Consider the following 20235-nt stretch of genomic DNA (forward strand, 5'->3'; position numbering starts at 1 on the left):
AGGTCAGTTACAGTGAAACTTGAGGACACTATGTTTGCATGAAATGTTATGAAAAAAAAATCTACAGGGAGGCATCTGCAGCATGAAAAGCTGGCAACAGCTGCCAAGTTCCAGCCAGGGCTGTTATTCTACAGCCATCCTGAGACCTTCTCTCAATCTGCAAATAACTAAAGTAAATAGTATGGGCAAACTGTGGCATTAGACTTCTGATTAATTTTGCTATCCTTGCAGGGCTCATGCATATCTCCATGACAAGAATTAAGACATTGTAGTTTGTTGTGCTGTTGATCTGAGCAGTCTTTGCTCTATATAAAGATTGAACTATAATTCATGCTGTAATATGGGATTCTAACCAGAGCAGTAAGATAAACAGTGTTGGTAACTCAGGTTGAAAAACAGTAGGCTTTTTGAATGGAAGCTTTGTGTGGTGCAGTTCAGTCTGCTTAATCGGTGCTTCTTTTGAATCACCCCTTCCCTGAGGCTCTAGAAAAGAAGCTGTGCTAGGATATGAGTTGAAGCAAACATTTTGCCAAAGTACTGTCTGAATATTTTGACAGGCTGCAGAGCCTCAATAGAAAGCTTGGATAGTGTTAATACATGCTGCAGTTTTGGAGCTGTTCAAGTGGAAGATTTAGTGACTTGTTGAAAGTGTGGGATTATTTTTCAGTTCTTATGAAAAAAAAATCCCAAACCTTGTAGTTTTAACTTTGCTTTGTTAGAAGAGTTTGAGTGATACTTCTGGGCCACAAGCATGCTCCAAAATGACTGTGACTTGCTGTCACCAATCCAGATTTCAGCTTTGCTGTCAAACATTGGTAACTTCCTGGAGAGAACAGGTCGTGGCCTATTGAATTTTGCCTGGCTCTGCTGCAGGCAGAATTGACATTTTAGTATGTAGTGGATAGTAAAATTATGCCCAGAGTATTTCCAGCAAGTTATTTCTAATATTTTCATAGCATTATGAAGCATGGAAGCATCATATATGCTTATTATTTCCAGACATGGATACAAAAAAATCCTGCCCTGTCTGACAATATCTCTCTCAGATGGTAGCTATTACAGACTCTGAAATCAAGGGCTCAGATGCTTTTTGAGACCTCTTAGGAGCAGATCATTCATGATTGATTCATGATTCATCTTTCAATGTCTTTGAAGTGCTGTGCTGCCAGCCTGCCGTGCTCTGGCTGTCTCCCCATTGCAGTGGTTGGAGTAGGCCTAAGGACCTCAGGACCAGCAAGGATGCTTCTCTCAAGAGAAGTGAATACTAGCTGTGAGCCTCAGGTTTATCAGTCTAGGTACATTCTTCCAACTCCATCTATGTGTGCCACTTCCTTGCATAGCATCTCTGACTGTGCCTTGTATTTGAAGTCCAATCTGGATTTGAGATTAAGGAGAAGAAGGAATAACCTTTGTCTGCAGGACAGGGTTTTTCCTCAACTGACATTTTCACTTGTTTCCCCATAGATCGCTGTATGTGTATTTTGTCCTTTTTTTGCCAGATTCATTGAAGGAACCCTCCTGATTAAATATGTCATGCTTCAAATTAATAAAATAATAGAGATTTTCCAGCTCATTCAAAATGGATGTTGATTAGTTGTCCAGTCAATACCTTTGATAACCAGTAAATTTTCTTGAGGAATAGGATGTTTCCACTGGTGGCTGGAAGTGTGATCTGACCATGTCCTGCTCCAAAAGGCTGCAATGCCTATTTCTTCTTTGGCAGGTGTAGGCATATTAACTTTTGATTAATCTCTGGATACTTCACTGTCATCTCAATAATGAGGAAACTTTTTCATTTCATGAAGAATAAATAGCCAGAGCAAAATGTAGGAAAAGCTATATACAATGTCCCCCTGTTATTGCTGAGCTAAGTAAAGTGACTTGCACCAAAACAAAGGACAGATCACAATATTCTAGAAAAGCAATAATGATAAAGAATGGTAGCACATAAAAAAAAAAAAGGTGTGTGGGGGGAACTCGCATTGCATCTTCCAATAGAAAACTAGGGTTAGCAAGGAATTGAGTTTGCCTCCTATGAAAAACAAGAGAAGCAGGTATTTCCTAATCCAAAAGATGAAGAAGTGGATTAAAATCAGTTATTTTTGCTATTTATGTTACACAAAAGTCCCAGAAGTCCCATTTTTGGCCAAAATTAAAGCAAGACAGGTTATATATTTTCCTAAGGAAAAAAACAAAGTGCAGCTCAGAATAAATCAGTGAAGTGCTTATTTATTAACTCTCTTCTTCCAGCTTAGCAGTTACTTGAGTTTATAGAAAATTGTCATAATTTGTTTGTATTACATTTGTAAATATCTGGCAGATTTTAGTCAGAGGTACTTCCAATAAAGTGTTGATTAATCAGGGCCATTGTTTAACTCTGTCTTGTTTCAACAGAGCTGGCAAGTGCCTGATGCTGACTAGTTCTACAAGCATTAAGGTGCTACCCAAGCTGTGGAACACAGGGTGAGGCCATTTGCTATGCTTTACCCATATTGGCAAGAATGCAGTTATTGCTTTGCTGTAGCATGATGGGAGTGCTGGTATGACAGTATTAGTGAATTTATTCCTTTGAGGTCTTGATTGCTTTCTCAGTGCTTCTGCTGTGACTGACTTACAAAACAACTACTGTGGTTCTTTAAGTTTGTGTAGTGCCTGGGTGAGAAGCCTTTTCAGTGTGAATTTACTTGCTTTTGCAGAATGACTGAACCTGTACACATGCATTATTACCACGAACTCGTGTTTACACAATGTGTGATCTGCAGTATTACTCCTTTTCTATCTGTCTTTGGACTACTCTTCTCCCAATGCTCTTTAAGCATGCAACGTCAGCTGCTTTTTAAGAATAAAACCGTATTTGGGGAAACCTTCATTTGCAAAGCATTTTCGAGCTCTAAATAGCTTTGACTTTTTCATGGTTTACTTACAAATGCAGCTTATTATATATGAATATAGCAGAACCTTCTAAAGCAGACTCCAACTTCTGCACCTTTTGGACACTGCTCTCACTGTGATAGGTGCCAAGGGATGTCAGCCACTGCACTCCCTCCATCCACTGAGGGTTGGATATCCATTGCTGGGGGTTATGCAGACTTCACTGAGGTTTGCCTCCAACTTCTAGAACACAGCCTAGAGTCTGGTGTTTATGAGCAAAGAGGGCAAGGCCCAGGACACAACTCATTTGTCTCTGTAAGATCTACCTGAAAGCTCAGTGATACTTGCAGAAGGTAGACCCTATATATATGTGGTATCCTAAAATATGAATTAATTATAGGTGTAATATCTGTGTTTTGGCAAATACAAATTAGAATGTGTCTTCATGGTATGTATCTGTCCTACCATGTTAGTCACTGGCTTTTTGGCTGGCTACACTGCAGATCTGCTATGCTGGGGTGATGTCTGAGTTGTGCAAATTGTCATTTCACTTGGTCTGAGGGGTAGGAGTGGTTTGAGTCAAACAAGTGGTTTATCTGATTAATTCTATACAGATTAGTGGCTTTTTGTGCTCATGGGAGAACTGGCTAGGTGGTCTAGTGTCAGGAGGACCCCTCCACTGCTGAAAAGCTTCCTTTGTTAAATATGTATTGCTTTTCTGCAAAAAGGGGTGGTGTTGCAAGTGTGGTCTGGTTATGTCAGATGCAATACCTTATGTTCAAGTCTTTGCCAAAGAGTAATTTTTCTGTTCTTCAGAAATCTATGGTAAAGATGGCTTTCACCATGCTTTGCTTGGGGCACTGTGGTGTCCCTGAGTTGGTACAAGAGAGAAAGAAGACAGCAGTTTGCATTAGAGACTGCTGTAGCCTTCTCAACACCTGAGAGAGAAGTTGGAAAGTTATGAATGGAACTGAACAGCTGTGATCCATATACTCCATCATTAATACATTTTTGTATGAAAACACTTGTAAGGAACAATGTAATTGTATTAAGGTGTGTGGGTGATTTAGCAGATACTTTAGATCTGTTCCTAGGTAGGTCATGCAAAAATCTCTTCTGAAATGCTGCTTGCCTCTAAGAATAAATGTGACATGAACTGTGTCACTGCTTTCCAGCCACGCTGCCAGGCAGCACTCTCCTTAGACAGGGAGCCATGAGGCACACCTCTTTATCTCTGAGCACCCATCAACATGAATGCAAACAGGTGACACGTAAGCCTCTTGTCTGTGTGCCAAAGAGGTGGTGCTTGAGAAGTACTACTAGAAGTACTCTCTCTGGTGTGCCCTAACTATTCCTTTAGCAGAGTTTGGGGTAAGTGGCATCTTTGCTTAAAATTCGTGTGCTTGAGGACTGTTTGATTAAGAGCGTGTTCAGATTTCCTGAATTTTACAATGTGTATGTGTGTACACATTTTTACTTGCAGCTCAGTAGCTCAATGCCTGACTTGTTTTATGTTATTCATCTCTTTGCACTTTCTCCATTTTTCCTTCTCCCCTCCATCAGCTTTGTAGCAATGCAGGAGTTGCATGTTTTGTGCAAGGCCAGTTCAGAAAATAATTCCATCTCCCCATACTGCTCAGGGGAACTCCTGCATGCCAAGCCAGTTCCCTTAATTGATACAGGCAGGAGCAACACTGGTTCTTCAATATTTTTTCATTTGAGGCAAAAATACGAGCCTGTTAATATTGTTGCCTGTTAATGTGAAAGTACTTTGGACTAGGAAATCCACTGAACAAGAGCAGCACTTGCTTTGCAGAGCATCCCTTCTTGGCAAGCTGTGATACAGACGTGTCTATGTGGAAGCTCCAGTGTCCTGTCAGCAATGGAGGAGGCCAGTAGAGTTTTCCCAGTCCTCTTTCATCTGCATGCCAGGCAAAGTACAAAGCCAGAGGTGAACTGGATTTTAAGAGTTTGAGCAACCTGGTTTAGTGCAAGGTGTCCCTGCCCATGGCTTGGGGGGTGAAACTAGATGATCTTTAAGGTCCCTTCCAACTGAAGCCATTCTATGATTTCTTCCTTTTTTTAAAAGGAAAAGTAATCCAGTAAAACAGCTATTTTTCTTTAAAAAAGAAGGAAGTTTTATGCTGCTTATGAGAACTGGAGTAGTTTATAAAAGGCAAAACTGTGGAGGGCTTAATGTGGAGCCTAAAACTGTGTCCATCAGTGAATTTTTTCTGCCAATGAGTTGTTACTCTTAGAAGCAAGATTTGGGATGATAATTTTAAAATTAATTCAGATTTATAAAATATTTTTTTCTTGTACATTTTTCTGATATAAAGCTTAATTTTAAAAAAAGCAAAATTGGAAGGATGAATTTTTGGTACCAGGGTCATGACTTAAAAAAACCTCCATATCAGTTTTTGCTGTGAATATACTTTGCTGTGAATTTATTATTATTTCTGTTATGTAGAGCTGGATGCGTCTGGGCACTAGGACTGCAGGTCTCAGAAGTAAAGGGTGGAGATCACTTTTTAAATATTTGTACAGGGAGGAGGACAAGGCTTGAAACTGCAATGAATGGTTGGTTTGCATGTGTCCAAGGATAGGTTAACTGTGCAGGGTTTCACAAGAACCACTCCCAGGAGATACCTGAATAATAGATTGACATTATGGGGTGCAGTGAAAGGTGTGTCCATTTCAAAAGCCTAAGAAGAAAATCTCCTTCTCAAGCAAAGCCTTTAGAAGTGATTTCTTTGCCCTTCCTCTGAAAAGCTCCTTAGTCCTCTATCAGTAAGTGGGAAATTGTGTTACCAGCCACATGCAGAATTGAGGTGTAGGTGGTTTGAATGATGTTTGTCTGGTCAGATGCTCTACAAATCAGGTAAGACAGTAGAAATACCTTTATACCTTTAGGTTTTGCATCCCCAAGGTCTAACCTTGACCTTTCTGCTTTAACCAGAGCTTTAGTCCAGCTCTGCCCAGTGGACTGGTGCAGCTGAACCCTAAGTGTGTCTGACAGCTCCACGTAGGAGCTGCATTGCCCTTTCTTCCTCTGTAAGGTCTTGCACAGAATGCACAATATATTATCTTTATTAGAACATAAATTAGCAGTGATTAGGTGGCACTGCCGTTTGTATGTGTTACTAAAAGTATGTTCTATATACCAATAGCTGGCTAACAAAATATCAACAAGACAAGGCAAATACTTCAGTGCAGGTGGGACATCATAGTAAAAAGCCAAGAGACTAGCTGGTCTTTGTACAATACACTGGCCCAAAGATTTGCATTTAAGTCTTTTAAGCAACATTTATTTCAGGGGTATTGAGGCTGAAAGAATGTGTACTTGAGTAGAGGGGGAGCTTACACAGCATCTGCCTTTGCAGAACATTTGAGGGCAAAAGAAACAGCACATATGAGATGGAAGTCTAAAATCAAATCCAGTCTTTGGTGAAAATCTCCTTGCTTGCTTTGTAAAATATTTTTCTCTTTCTTCTAGTGCATTTCAATGAAAAGATCTTGTAGAGCTACAAGGTAGGTGATCTGATTTTTACTCCTTTTTTTACCTTCCTCAAAAGAGTAAAGGATTTTAAAACAAAACTGAACTCCCTTTTACTGAAGCTTGTGTCAAATGTATCCTGACTTAAAAATTAAACCATTTTTATATCAGTGGCTGGCTATTCAACTGGCTTACTTGAATATACTGCTCCTTTAGACTGCAGAGTGGATGCAGGCTTGCAGTTGTGCATTGCTGTAAAAAGCTCACGGGTGACCATAACTGTGGGGTTTTTTTTCTTTCAGTCTTTCACTCTATTGTAAAACTTCGTTCTAAAACACAGAGACTAAAGTGTGAGTGTGAACTCTGGCACCTAAAAAACCCCTTTCCTGCAAGGTTTTGCTATTATTGGTGGCATAATGTAAAATATGTCTTGCTTGGGGAAAGGGAGGCTTCAGAACTGAAAATGGCAAAAACAAGTGTGGGATGCTTTCCACTGACTTTTCAGTTGGAGAGTATTTGGGTGTAAATCTGACCATTGTTTGCCTTAGACTGTGGTTAGTCCAGCTGTGGCTATGCCAACTAATCATAATTCTATCTTGTAACTCAGAGTAGTGCTAACACAAAGTTTTAAAGATAGTTATGGTTTTAACTTAATGGTGGTGATTGGCACCCACACACTTAAGAAGTTTGTTCCAAACCTCAAGTTGATATTCAAGAAATTATTTGCTGTTTTGCCATTGATGCAACTACTGCAGTGTTTGACACTAAATGAATAATTTTATCTAATTCAAGCTGCAAGTAGTCCCAAAATTACTCATTTACAGTTGAAACAGGAAATTCTAAGTTTTAAAATGGTATTTTATTTCATCATCTACTTTATTTTTTGTATTTTTGTATCTCTTTCCCTCCATAAGAGACAATTTAATGCCAGCTTTATGTTGGTTTTAGAATGGTTATTTTAGGCTTATCTTGTCATGTTCATGTCTTTCAACACAGTATAAGGCAGCTCTCCACTGTTTGTTTTGGGGGAAGAGAGAGTCAGTAGCTACTCAACAGAAAAGTACTAGGGCACTTCCATCAGTCTTTCTAGTATACATGAAACGTGCCAGTGATTTTTGTTACACCTTCTCACTGTTACTGCACTTTGATCAGACTATATCTAATATGGTTATTTTTTCAAAGGCACAAAAAAGTATTAAGAGAAATTTCTTAAATGTGTATGGGCCACATGAAAATGTGTGACAATTCAGGATCAAGATTTGGTTTAAATTATTATCTATCCACATGATAACCTTTAAAACTTTGAAAATTGGTCCTCTAAACAAAATAAAACCCCAACAAAAGCCAGGAACAGCAACAAAATGTTGCTTGGTTATTTTTTCTTTCTCATATGAAAAGACTTTCCAGACTGAAGAATAGATATTAATTGGAAATGCTTGTAACTTTTATTTAAACATAGTGGGCAGTCTGGAAAAAAAACCTTCTTTTGCATATGTTAATAATGTCACAGTTAAGGTCAGAATTGCACTGTTGGTACCTTTTAAGTAGCTTTTGCCAGCTTCCGTGCAGATTAAAACCAGTTATGCAGTTCATGTTCCAGATGTCTTGAATACTTTGACCTTGATTTTCAGTCTTTCTTGAGGAAGTTCAAATTGTGTTGCCTTCTCTTTCTAGCAAGAGGAATGTACTAAAATTAACTAAGCACTTAGTCAAAGCTGAATTTGCTATTGATAGTAGGCATAATTGAGAGTTAAGATGAAACCAGTTTAAAAGAGTACAGAACTGGTTCCACTGCTGGATGCTTTGTAGTTAAAGTAATGATGTGCATTTTAAACATTTGTCAAAAGAAACCTTGGGAGAATTGTTGACTGACTAAGTCTTTTGCCTTGCTTTCTAAGGTGTCTCCTGAATTCTCACTATGTCTGATGGGGACTATGATTACCTCATAAAATTTCTAGCACTTGGTGATTCTGGAGTAGGAAAGACCAGCCTTCTTTACCAATATACAGATGGCAAATTTAATTCCAAATTTATCACAACGGTGGGCATTGACTTCCGGGAAAAAAGAGTGGTGAGTTTTCATGATGTGCTACTTTAGGATGATGATGGCTCTAACCTATTTTTTTAAAAATGTGTCCTGCCAATCCTTATGTGTAGGCATGTAATCAATAGCTACTGTGTACTTAATCCTGTGACAAGGAAATAATCTCATTTTACCTGGTTATTTTTGTCACTGTCGTGTGTTGCCCCCCCCCCCCCCCCATTTCCCCAAAAGTTACAAGTAAGAAGAGATGATGCTAACCAACCACTTCTGCTGCTCAGGAAGTGTTGATGAGTGTCTGCTATGTAAGTTGTGCACATAGTGCCTGGAGTACCACTTTTACTGTTGAACTCCCTTCGTGAGGAAGGATTGGGCTGTAGTAAAAATGTTTTTGCTGTTTGTCAACCAAAATGTCAAGTGAACAAAGATTGCAATGTTGATTTTAAAACCTGTGAATGAAATAGGATAACATGATACATGGAGTTAATCTGCCTTCCTAGGCAGTTACCACTACCAGAGTCAAATTGTGAAAAATAAGGTAGGTACGTTTATTGTTTTGGTTTTTTCAACCCCTGAATTTATACTTTTGATATGAAGCTGAGCACTGCATTATAATCAATTGGATGCTGGTCCTTACTGCACTGAGAAACTGAGTTGGCACAAGTTTCATTCTTATGTAGAAGTATTAAATGCCTTTCAGTGTAGTCTGATGATTTTTCCACACATCCAGAATCTGGATGGTGTAATGGACATTGTACAGAGTGGCTTTTGATGGATGACATGCATCACTGTAGTGCAAGGAGTGAAATGTCTTGGTGAAATGTGAAACTCATTTCCTGAATAAGTTATTATTTCTTTTGTGGGATAGTAAACATGCTGGGCTTACTTAATCAGCATATTTGATAACTCAGGATAAGAATCATGTAATCCACAAATTCAGCAAGTTTATGTATCTCAAAAGATAATGTTTGGTACTCTGGTAATCTTAGGTATGACAGTTGAAGTTAAAGAAGATGACCTAACATGAAGTGTTCTAAACAAAAAATTAATCTATTTGTATCTGATCCTTCCAAAGCTAACAGATGCACTTATTTATATTATCATGCTGAGTAAAATCTTCAGCTTTTATTACTATCATCCAATTTCTGCTCTTTAATATGATATGATAAGATCTACTCTCAGCTCTTTTTCATCAAACTTTTGGCAGGTAAGAAGAGATATTGTTATCTTTATGAGTACATTCTGTTTGCTAATGAGGTTCTGTTAGTGGTACAAATTTATTGCCAAATTGCATGATCCAATTGTTGCTTAATTATATTTTAATTTGAACATAATACAAGTTAATAGCAAAAAGCAGAAAATCAAAATACTAAAATTAAGATTGCGTAATGAAACATAATGGCTCTAAATATATGTTTTGGGTCCCATAGTCTATTGGATTCTGTTTTTGCAGTTTCACATTTACCCCTATTTTTAAATATTCAATTGGATGCCAAATCAAACTGCAGCTCATATTGCTGTCATATTACAAAGCAGTGGGACCGAGTTGTAGTTTGGATCTTTGCATAAGCAATGCTGGTTTTGCTGCATTTAATGCTTTTAAATGTCAGTTATTTTGTGTTGGGACTCCTAACACTCAGTCTTGCAAATTTACCTTTTACAGGTGTATAGACCTAATGGGCCAGATGGCATTGGTGGCAGAGGACAGAGGATACATCTTCAGCTCTGGGACACTGCAGGGCAAGAAAGGTATGTTTCACCCCCTACCTAGCAAGTAATACAGCTGTCATCGAGCTACATGCAAATGGAACCCAGTACATGAATTCTCTTTATTGACTGTTACTTTTTAATTGCATGACTCAAGAGGGGATAGTGCATTTCCTAGTGATGGAAAGTTTGCCATGAATGCCCATTAAATTACAACTGTAATTTACAATTGTAGAACATTAAAACCATAATTGCTGCTTTTCATCTTTGCAATTCTTGTATGCAGGCCCTACATCAGCAATACGGTTATGACGAATATTTTATTCTAGTTAAATCAGTGTTAAGTTACCTTAGTTTTATGACTGTGGAATTTATATTTTCAAAGTAATTTGTCAGATGAGCCAACTATTTTCATTTTGCTGGTCTAGATTTCGTAGCTTGACCACAGCTTTCTTCAGAGATGCCATGGGCTTTCTTCTACTCTTTGATCTGACAAATGAACAAAGCTTTCTAAATGTCAGGAACTGGATAAGTATGGAATTTTTTTTTTCTTTTTCTTCGCATGGGCAGGGAGTGGGATATGTTTGTAAATACGTAGTCTCACTAAGAAATAAAACTGAGAATACTGTTTCATATAACTTTGTCAGTAAAAGGAAGTAAATGTTTCTTTTGTGTTGTAATTACTGCTAGTAGTAGCTTCTAGTGCTTACCTGAAATTCAGCCTTGCACATTGAACTTGAATCTTAACCTCTATAAAAGCAAGCTGAGACACCATGATGTCCTTGGCTCTGGTGATATTCAGTAATTTGTGTGGGAAGCATGTGCCAAACTCTATTTTGACTCACCTGAAACTTTATCAGCCAAACTTAACAGAAGTCAAACACTAGGCTGATGTGTCTAGGTGAAGGAGTTCCCAAACTGCATCATCCATCAGGAAAGGGAAGTATATCCTTTCCTGGAAGTGCATTGAAGATGCTTGGTGAGCACAACTTCTTAAGCTGCGCAGCTGTGCTAATGTTTTCAGACTTCTGCTTCCCTAGCTTGTTCCCTGAATTTTTCACTAGGTATATGATAGTGGATGTCCATCTCTTCTCTGCCTTCTCAGTGCAATAGCATAAGTCCTGTGCAATAACAGTGAACACACTTGTTTTCTGTGTTTCACAGAGTCTTTTTCCTAAAGGACTCTGTGCCCCCTGAAATGGGGCACTGTGGTAGTGTTCTTAGTGAGCTTTATGTGTGATAGTGGTAGTAAGTTTTGGCCCCTATTTGTGTTGTTGCTGTTAGGTCAGCTACAAATGCATGCATATTGTGAAAACCCTGACATTGTATTATGTGGAAACAAGAGTGATCTGGAAGACCAAAGAATGGTGAAAGAAGAAGAGGCTAAGGAACTTGCAGAAAAATATGGGTGAGTAACTTCCTTCCAGTTACTGCTGTGCTTAAAACAGAACAAAATGTTTTCTGTAATGTCTTTTCTGTATACTGAAAGGTTTTTGTGAGAATAAACATTTTAGAATGCTTAACTGGCTGGTATGATACCATTTTTTACTGTCAATGATTAATGTTTTCTGCATTGCCTGAACATTCTTACTTAATATTGCAATAATCTTGCAGTAGAGATTGGTTCATTTTCTTCTTTCCTTCCAGTAAACAAAGTAAATTTTCACAGACATTCTGGAAAAAGAGGTAGAACTTAGCTGGAGAGGCAGGTGTATGATGTGGGTCTCGTCTTTGCTGGTGCCTGTGTTGAAGCACAGAAAACCCAGGTCTCTTCCAAAGCCATGAGCATTTGGTGAGGTAATGAATATTACATCCAAAAAGAACATCAAGCAATGATATCCTAATTTATGACCAGAGTTGCTTGTTGTACGGTAGCTGTTGTCTCTGGCATGACCATGGAAACATATAGACTCGGTTTCTTAAGAGCCTTGGAACCCATTCACTTGTGTTGAGGGTGTCTGCTTACAGAGTGGTGGGTACTCACAGAAGAGTGCTTCTGCTCTGAGATGTGGTTCTCTAGTTCTCTGCCCCCTCTCCATTCAATCTTCTCTCAGCTGTTCAAGCAATTTTGTTAGGACTGTACCTTAGGTGAATTCTTAGTGACTTAGCCTCAAAGGGGTCAGCTGTGTTTTCTTGCAGGCCCCTGCACCCTCACAGACTCCCAGGGAGTCTGAAAACCAAGTCCTACTAGCAGGAAGACAGGAGAGCCTTGCCCTTTCCCTACAAGCACAGGGCATGTGCCCCTAAAGGAGCTATGTGAAATCTTCGTTCCTAGCAGATACTAATTAATCCCACAGTACTCACACCACTTAAGCTCTTCCATTGATTTAACTTCTGCATTACATTTGCATTTCGGTGTGGATCAGAAGTGCACTTTTGAAGCAAATATTTTGATCCATTTATTGTGGTCTGATTCCTATAGTGGAGAAGTTTTCCTTCTCAGTTGAAAACTGAACTAGGTGATGTGCTCCTGCATTCAGTCTGGAGGAACTGAATAGAGCTGGTTTACAAAACACACATAGTGTGAACAATAGGTCCTCAGTGCTAACTGCCTGCAGAGCGCTGCAAAATCTGAAGCAATCTGTCTATTACAGATAGAGGAATTTAGTGCAATCTTACCTTCTTACTTTATTTCTTTTCTCTGAAAATGCTTGTTGGAAGTTCCTGTCACACAGGCAACAGCAAGTGCATTTAATATTTTAACCAGCTACTTGTGAAGGAGCAAAAACTTCTAAGCAGTAGCAGATGGAATGTGGCCATTTCTTATAGATTTGAAAGAGATCTCTTTGCGTGTGACTTCTGGAGATAATTTATGAAATACTTATCTTTGTGGCTGAAAATGCCAACTTAATTGATGAATAGGGAGCTAAAAGTCAAAGTTATAGATCATGTCAAATCTGTAGGCAGTGAAAGTGCTCTGCTTTATACAGATGAAACAGGAAAGTTGCCAGGAGTCTCTTAGTCCACCGGGGAAGCAAGATAAATCCTGCTGCAGTGAACAGTCTTCTGGTAACAGCAGTGTGAGACAAGGAATGTGCTTTCTGTGGAAAGGCCTTGTAATAGTAAAGTGATGTGTTTTGAAAATGGTTGCAGGAGACCTTACACATTTGAGAAAGTAAGATAGCATTTTTGACTACTCTCTGAATCTTGCAAGTTAAGGAAGAAATACTTAAAATTACAATGTGATTATGTCAGTCGCTTGGGGTGGAACACTGGTGTAGCTACTCTGGCCCCACCATGTGGGGGAGCACTGAGCACAGAAGGTCAGAGATTGCAGACCCACCAGTGAAACATCCTAATCCACAATAATAATGAACACTTGCAATGTATTGTCAGTGCTGAGATGCCCAGAAACTTTAGCTAACAAAGACATAGATGGTTTGTGTAAAGATACACATTTATGTTGTAATGTAGAAATTAATTTCTTCCTCCTAGGGAACAAAGCTGAAAAATACAGACCTCAGGAGCATAACTTTGGGAACTCATACTGACCAATACCTCTGTGAATTGTGGACTCCATGATGTAAATTAAAGAGCTTATCTTTCTGCCCTACCTAGGGAGTCAGCCATTCCTTTTATTTATTTTGCATTTCAGACCACTGGTTGCTTAGTGTCTTTCTGCTGTGGATTAGCAGTAACAGCATATGTGTGCTTTTTAAGTATGTGACAGTAATTATACGTTGTTTTTTCTCCTGTGAATATAAACTGTGATGTAAATTTGTGGGTTTTGTCTTCTGCAGAATACCATACTTTGAAACCAGTGCAGCTAATGGGAATAATGTAAGCAAAGCCATTGAAACTCTGCTTGACCTCATTATGAAGCGCATGGAACGGTGTGTGGATAAATCCTGGATCCCAGAAGGGGTGGTGCGCTCCAATGGGCACAGCTCTACAGAACAACTGAATGATGAGCAAGAGAAAGGCAGATGTGGCTGTTAACACAGTTAATGATCAAGGGCAATGTGTATGATATAGTACAGCTGCAGCTTAACTGTTTTATCTTTTGGACAGATCACATTATGTAGTTATTTGATGAGCTATATTAATTCTTGATGCTAGTTTTTGGTTTTTTCCTCTCAACTCTGGCCTTTGCTTGCAAGGTATGCAGTTTATTAGTGATGGAGAAGAGGTTTAATTTGCTGTAGCACTGCATGTTCTTGTAATTCTCTACTTTGGAGGGAAGGGAGAGGAATTTTCATTAGCAAGTTCAGAAACAGCTCTCTATGGAGGCAATGAGGAAGGGTAGATTTTCAATTGGAGGATTTTCGGTTGCCCTTTGAGGGCTCCATTAACTATACAGAACAGTCATTATAGATAGGATACCGTGACAACTCTTATCTCTACTAACAGCAAGCTTTCCAACCTGGCTCTTGGTTTGGAACAGAAACATTTAAACATTTCATCAATCAGTAACAATTTTAAAGAGCAAGTCTGTTGTTTTCCACAAAACCCTGTGAATAGCTGCTTCTTGCTCTCAAACCATCAGGTTTTTGTGATGAAACCCAGAAGACAGGTATTCTATACAGAACAAAAAACCATGGAGAAGTACAGGGGTGCCCATATAGAGCACTTAGGGTATGTCACGACATTGAACATATCAACTATGACTGTATTATATGAAATACATCCAACACAGATGAGACCTCCTGACAGAATCTGAATTTATAGAACATGCATATACTTATATTTATATGTAAAAGGCATGACTGTACATCTGCTGCTATGTTTCTTTTATGTTACTCGTGTTTTAATAGAAATGTAGGGCAACCTAGATGTCAGCAAAATTTCTTCAGATCTAGTGCTTTGCACTGAATTTGTTTCACCTAATACATATCTGGAATATTTCTTTAAATTGTTTCTTCATTGAAAAAGGAATGATGATTGTCTTCTGATTAGATGCAGTTAAGATACCAGTTCTGTCTAGATCAGTATAAATTTACAATGCTCATTTTGTTCTGCTGGCCTCTGTGTGCTGTCCCTCTTGTCCCCCATATGATATGGTTATCATATATTCATTTATATTCATTTATGTCTTGTTAATTTCCTTTAGGTTGTATTTAAAAAAGAACTGAGTTGCTTTTCCTGTTTCCCCATTCTGGATTAGTTAAATGTCCATTTTGTTTTCAGTGGATCATGTTACTCTTTGTTATTCATTTTTATTTATTCATGCAACCTAAGGAAAAATCAGTATTTTTGGGGTTCCTTTTTCCAGACTGATTTATAAGATGTGCCTATTAAACTGGGTTTTATCCTGGTAGAGGTTGTATAACTGTAAAATATTGCCACTTAAAGACATAATACGCCAAACTGAGTCTTGTTACAGACTTTCCACAGCAGTTTGTTTACAAAACTCCAAAGCTATTACTTCGTTACAAATTATGTATTTATTTAAATATTCTAACTACTGCAATTTCAGGCAGGCATTGCTACCAGTTGTGAACATGAATTGCAGCATAACAAATTTTTTGAAGGACCAAAAATGTTTCTAGAATAGGAGCTAATAAAAAAAATTATATATATATTTGGTGTAGCCTCTGGTTATATTAATAATACAAGAATAAGTGTTAAAATCTGGTTCTTAAAATATTTACAAAGTAATGCATTGTTCTTTAATAAACACACCATGTAAATATTAGATTTTTAATCACAGCCTACACAGAATATTTGAAAAGTGCAATGTAATTTGACTGCTCTGGGGCTAGGACAGAGATTAAAGCAATTTATTTAGAATAAATATAGGATGGTTTTCTTTTGTTACTATACCAAGATTCTAAAACGCCTGTGGACCGGAGTTACTGTAGCTTAATTCAGAGTGCCTTTAGAAGTTACCGTCATGTTTCTGACCAGTAGACTATCAAACTCTGCCATAGAATACAATACATTTCAGTGTCTGAGTTTCTTTTAATGTAACTCTTTGCTTTTCAGAGGGTTGCAGAGAAACTTTGTCATGCATTATGTTTAATGGGAGTTTTTGTGCTTATAGCTCCATCCAGTTCCTGAAAACTGTAAAGATTATTGCAATCAGCTACTGAGTTAAGTGACTACTGAAATGGTGTAAAAGTATTTTCTTTTGAATATTTAGGTTTAAATTGGATATTGACTATTAAATATTTTTGCCATGCATACTATATGTAACTTTACTGTATAGAGTCTACATAAAATTGCTTTGATGTCAGCCTTTTAAATGTGCTGTAAGATTTATCTCTTTGAATTATTGTGTGACAAAACTTTTGTTCCACTTTTAGTTCTCATGAAAAATCATGAGAAGGTTTCTTGACAATGGATTATACTATGCTTACTAGTCTAGAACTGATTTTCAAAAGTAAACAAAGAATTTACATGTGATGAGAAACTGTTGTTTCAAGAAAAGTTATTTCCATCCAGTGTTAGGCAAAAATATTGATCAGTAATGGAACAAAGTTTTGTAAAGGATTTCCATTATGGTACTTTGTCCCAGGATTTTTTATGAATATAAAATAGTTAAACATTCCTGATATGAAACTTGTCAGCATTTGTTGAACTGAATTGTAACATTTTACTCTTGTCTCACTTCAGTATCAGCCTGTATCTTTCTCCACTGTCCCTGTGTGTTGTGTTTTTTATTTTTTTTATTTCAAATGCATCTAAGTTGTCTTCTGTGGCCTAGGTGCTGAAGTTCCTTTCTTGCACTGACCAACTCAGTCTGATGTTGGCCTGATGCATCCTGGGTGATGCCAGAAAGAGCAAAAATGCATAGAAGAAAATAGAGGAGGCAACACTTCTGTATTCAGAAGACATTCAGAAAGCTGCTAATGTGAATGCTAATGTGAACATGTAGCATGTTCAGAGCAAAGGGAATGAAGCAATACATTTTGTAAAATTTGTTGCTTCTACAAAGGTAAGGAGTCTGGTTTTTCAGAATACCTGCTTCCACCAAGAGCAGTGTAAGTTACCAAGTAGGCTGTGATACACTGGAGAGCACAGCTGCTGTTCAGAAGTTCCTTGACAGGCAAGAGAAATGAACTGAACTGAACCTCATTAGCAAAGGCAAGTGTGATTTGCCCTGTCTGGGTTGGAATAACTTCCTGCAGCAGTTTTGCAGAAAAGGGGATGGGCATCCTGTTCAAAAACAGGTTGACCAGGAGCTAGAAGTGGGCTCTTGGGGCAAATAAGGCCAACTGCATCTGGGGTTGCCTTAGTAAAATGAAGCCAGAAAGCTGAGTATGTTTTCCCTTATACTCAGTAATTATAGGACTGCAAGTGGGGTTCAGTGTCCTGTTGTGGATACTCCAGTAGAAGAAAGACGTTGACATACTGGAGCGAGTCCAGCAGATGCCACCAAGATCCAGAGGGCTGGAACACAAGAAGTAGGAGGAGAGAGAATTGGGTTTGCTTAGCTTTGAGAAGGCTAAAGGAGACCTTTCTGCTGTCTTGAAATGTTTAATGGGAAGGTATAAAGAAGATGGCACAGGGATAAGAAAAGGCAAGAGAAAAGATGGTATATAGAAGATTCCGATTAGACGTTAGGAAAAATTGTCACCATACAAGCAGTCAGAATTTGGAACAAGGAGCTGAGGAAGGTTATGGAATTTCCATCCCTGAAGACACTAAACACTCACCTCTATGTGGGCCTGAGCCACCTGATGATAATTTGTCCTACTTTGATCAGGGCTTTGGTCCAGATGACCTCCAGAAATGTCTTCCAACCAACAGGTCATTCCTGACAGCTGTTGGTTCTTTAATATGACTGCATATGTAAACACTTGCAGACCAGAGCTTTGCTGAGGTTAAGGTACTGAGCTGAGATGTTCGGTGAAACAATCCTTGCTGTGTACAAAATCAAACAAATAAGCTTCTTGCTTTGCTGCAAAACCTCTTCTTAGCAAGGCTGTTTTTCAGCTGGATACCTAATTCCCTCTGTGAATAACTGTTAATGAAGTAGAAGTACGTGTTCTTTTTTGATCTGGATTCTGGTTCCAGCAGCCTTCATTCTGTATTGCCTTTTAGATCAGGCATAAACACTTCAAATCCACAACATAATGGCTTGTGCTTCAAGAGGAGATTAATGCCTAGATATGAAAAAAGGAGGGGAAGGGGGAAAACCAATTGTTAATGCTTGTAGTATCACCATGCTCCCACATCCCATCTGTCTGCTGGAGGTGTTGGTGACAGTCTGCAATCTACAGTGTTTAAGTTATAGAAGCCTCCAAAGACTTCACAATATAGTAGTCTGCCAGGAAAAGGCTGTTGTTGGTGAAATAAATACAGCCCATGGGGAAAAATGTTGCATAGGCAGGAGGAAACTAAAAGTAATCAAGCTGAAAAAGAAGGACTGCAGTTGCATATGCTAGAGCACAGCCGCCCTAGACCTAAGCAAACTTGTTTACTCTTTATTTTTGCCTCTGGCTGTCAACTTGGTGTCTTCATAGCTTCCCTCATAAAATTCCTTTGTGTTCATGTCTCCACTGTTTCCTTTTACCAGCTGGGTTGCCACCTCCTGTGGCAGCCACATAGTCTTCCCTTTGGTGTGCAGCATGAGACTAACTAATCCCCCGTACAGTCCTATCTTTCTGTCTCTGAGGCAGTTCAGAGCTGTTCTTCCTTTGGGCTGGGGGTGAGTAGTAGTCACCAGTCATATGCTTTAGAGTGTGTCCCCTGCAACAGGATGTGGCTGAGGTCTGGTTTTGAAAAAGATTGGAGGCAAGTTCTGTGCTGATAAAGTTAGTGATTCTACTATGCTAAAGCATTTTTTAAAATTCCATCTTCTTAATATAGCCCCAAGCTGACTGCCTTTTTGTTGTTCTAGAAACCAGAAGTCACATGCAATTCAATACATGGATTTTTCACCAAATACTCAGGGTTTTTTTTTTTCCCTTAATGAAAAAGCAGTTGTGGTGGTGCGAAAGCCTTGTGTGGTGAGGAAGATTTCAGGCTTTGAGCTGGGATAGCATCCTAAGACTAAAGAATAGAGGGAAGACTCTCTCAAATGCCAAACAATTTGGGAAGGTACAAGGCCTAGCATTTAGATCCTTCCACAACAAACAGGTAAGTATAGGGGAGGGGAACAGGAGTAGCAAATTCCTTAGGAGTAATGTGTGCTTAAAAAATGAACTCCCCTTAAAATATGGAAATGGAGCAGAAAGCGATTTGTCTGAATTATAGAGTAAAATAACTAGATTTGAAAATGTAAGCGTGACTCCCTTGCCTTTCCCTGAGTCCTTCTGTTAATACTGAGCCATTTCAGCTTCATTCATTTCTCACACTTAGAACAAAACTTTGCATTTATAATGAGAATTCAGAGAGGATCAAACACAAGCTGATCACAGAATTTTTTAATTTGTATTTAATTTCCATACTAAGATAGGGATGTGTCTCAGGGAAGTAGAGAATAATTAGGGAAAGAGAAATTCAGCTTGCTTTTGAAGATGCAGGATTGTCTGATAGTTCATCCAGACTTCCTGGTTTTTTTTTTTTAGTTTGTTTGTTTTGTTTTTTTTTCCCTTTTATTATTTTCATGAGCATGAGTATTTTAACTTTTAATAGGATTCTCTTTGGTGTAATCAAAGAATGGATCATTCTTTTGGTGTAATGGATTGCCACTAGCATGCATGTAGCTGTTGTGCATAGCCAGAGAGTGGATGTAGTGTGGTGGCCTTGTGGCCCAGTTTCTCATTTTCTAGGCAATAACCTCTTCCACATTTTATATACGATTGATTTTTTTATTAAGTGATCTTGTTAAGATATTTAGTAAGTCTCATGGTCCTCCCTGTATTTGACAGTTAAGGTTGCCAAAAAAATAAGACCAATTTGAAAAGCTTACACTACTTAAAACCAAACCAAAACACTCAAAAAAAATGACACATTCTTCCAGGATCATTGGGAGTAAATGTGGTATGGAAGGGATTGCCTGGGGAGTCTGGAACAGGCTCCACAGAGAGGTTATAGAGTCTGTCTCTGGAGGGATTCCAAATCCACTTGGATGTGTTCCTGGGTGGTTTACTCTAGGTGATCCTGCTTTCAGAGGTCCCCTCCAGACCCTACCATTCTGGGATACTGTGCTTGTTTTGGGGAGAAAAAGGGTCATGTCTGTGTTGAGCTGTAGAGGGGTTTATGCCCTGTGAGAGCTGGCTTTCTCATCAGT

At 38.6% G+C, this 20235-nt stretch overlaps 1 protein-coding gene across 1 annotated transcript; it reads left to right on the forward strand.

Annotated features, from left to right (window-relative positions):
- The first annotated feature begins 8278 nt into the window (after nt 1-8278).
- On the forward strand, nt 8279-14928 carry RAB27A (RAB27A, member RAS oncogene family). Its single transcript, XM_054387773.1, has 5 exons — nt 8279-8438; nt 10072-10157; nt 10544-10647; nt 11400-11523; nt 13856-14928. Exons 1-5 carry the CDS (start codon nt 8286-8288, stop codon nt 14052-14054), a joined length of 666 nt encoding a protein of 221 aa, XP_054243748.1. The 5' UTR covers nt 8279-8285; the 3' UTR covers nt 14055-14928.
- The last annotated feature ends 5307 nt before the right edge of the window (nt 14929-20235 follow it).

The sequence above is a fragment of the Indicator indicator genome, chromosome 16, assembly GCF_027791375.1.
Source record: "Indicator indicator isolate 239-I01 chromosome 16, UM_Iind_1.1, whole genome shotgun sequence".
NCBI classification, from domain to species: Eukaryota; Metazoa; Chordata; class Aves; order Piciformes; family Indicatoridae; genus Indicator; species Indicator indicator.

Bases quoted from the DNA above. Each gene is read 5' to 3' on its own strand.
- RAB27A (XM_054387773.1), top strand. From the start codon at position 8,286: ATGTCTGATGGGGACTATGATTACCTCATAAAATTTCTAGCACTTGGT. The intron at 8,439-10,071 runs GTGAGTTTTCAT...TACCTTTTACAG, and splicing joins ACTTCCGGGAAAAAAGAGTG to GTGTATAGACCTAATGGGCC. The intron at 10,158-10,543 runs GTATGTTTCACC...TTGCTGGTCTAG, and splicing joins GACACTGCAGGGCAAGAAAG to ATTTCGTAGCTTGACCACAG.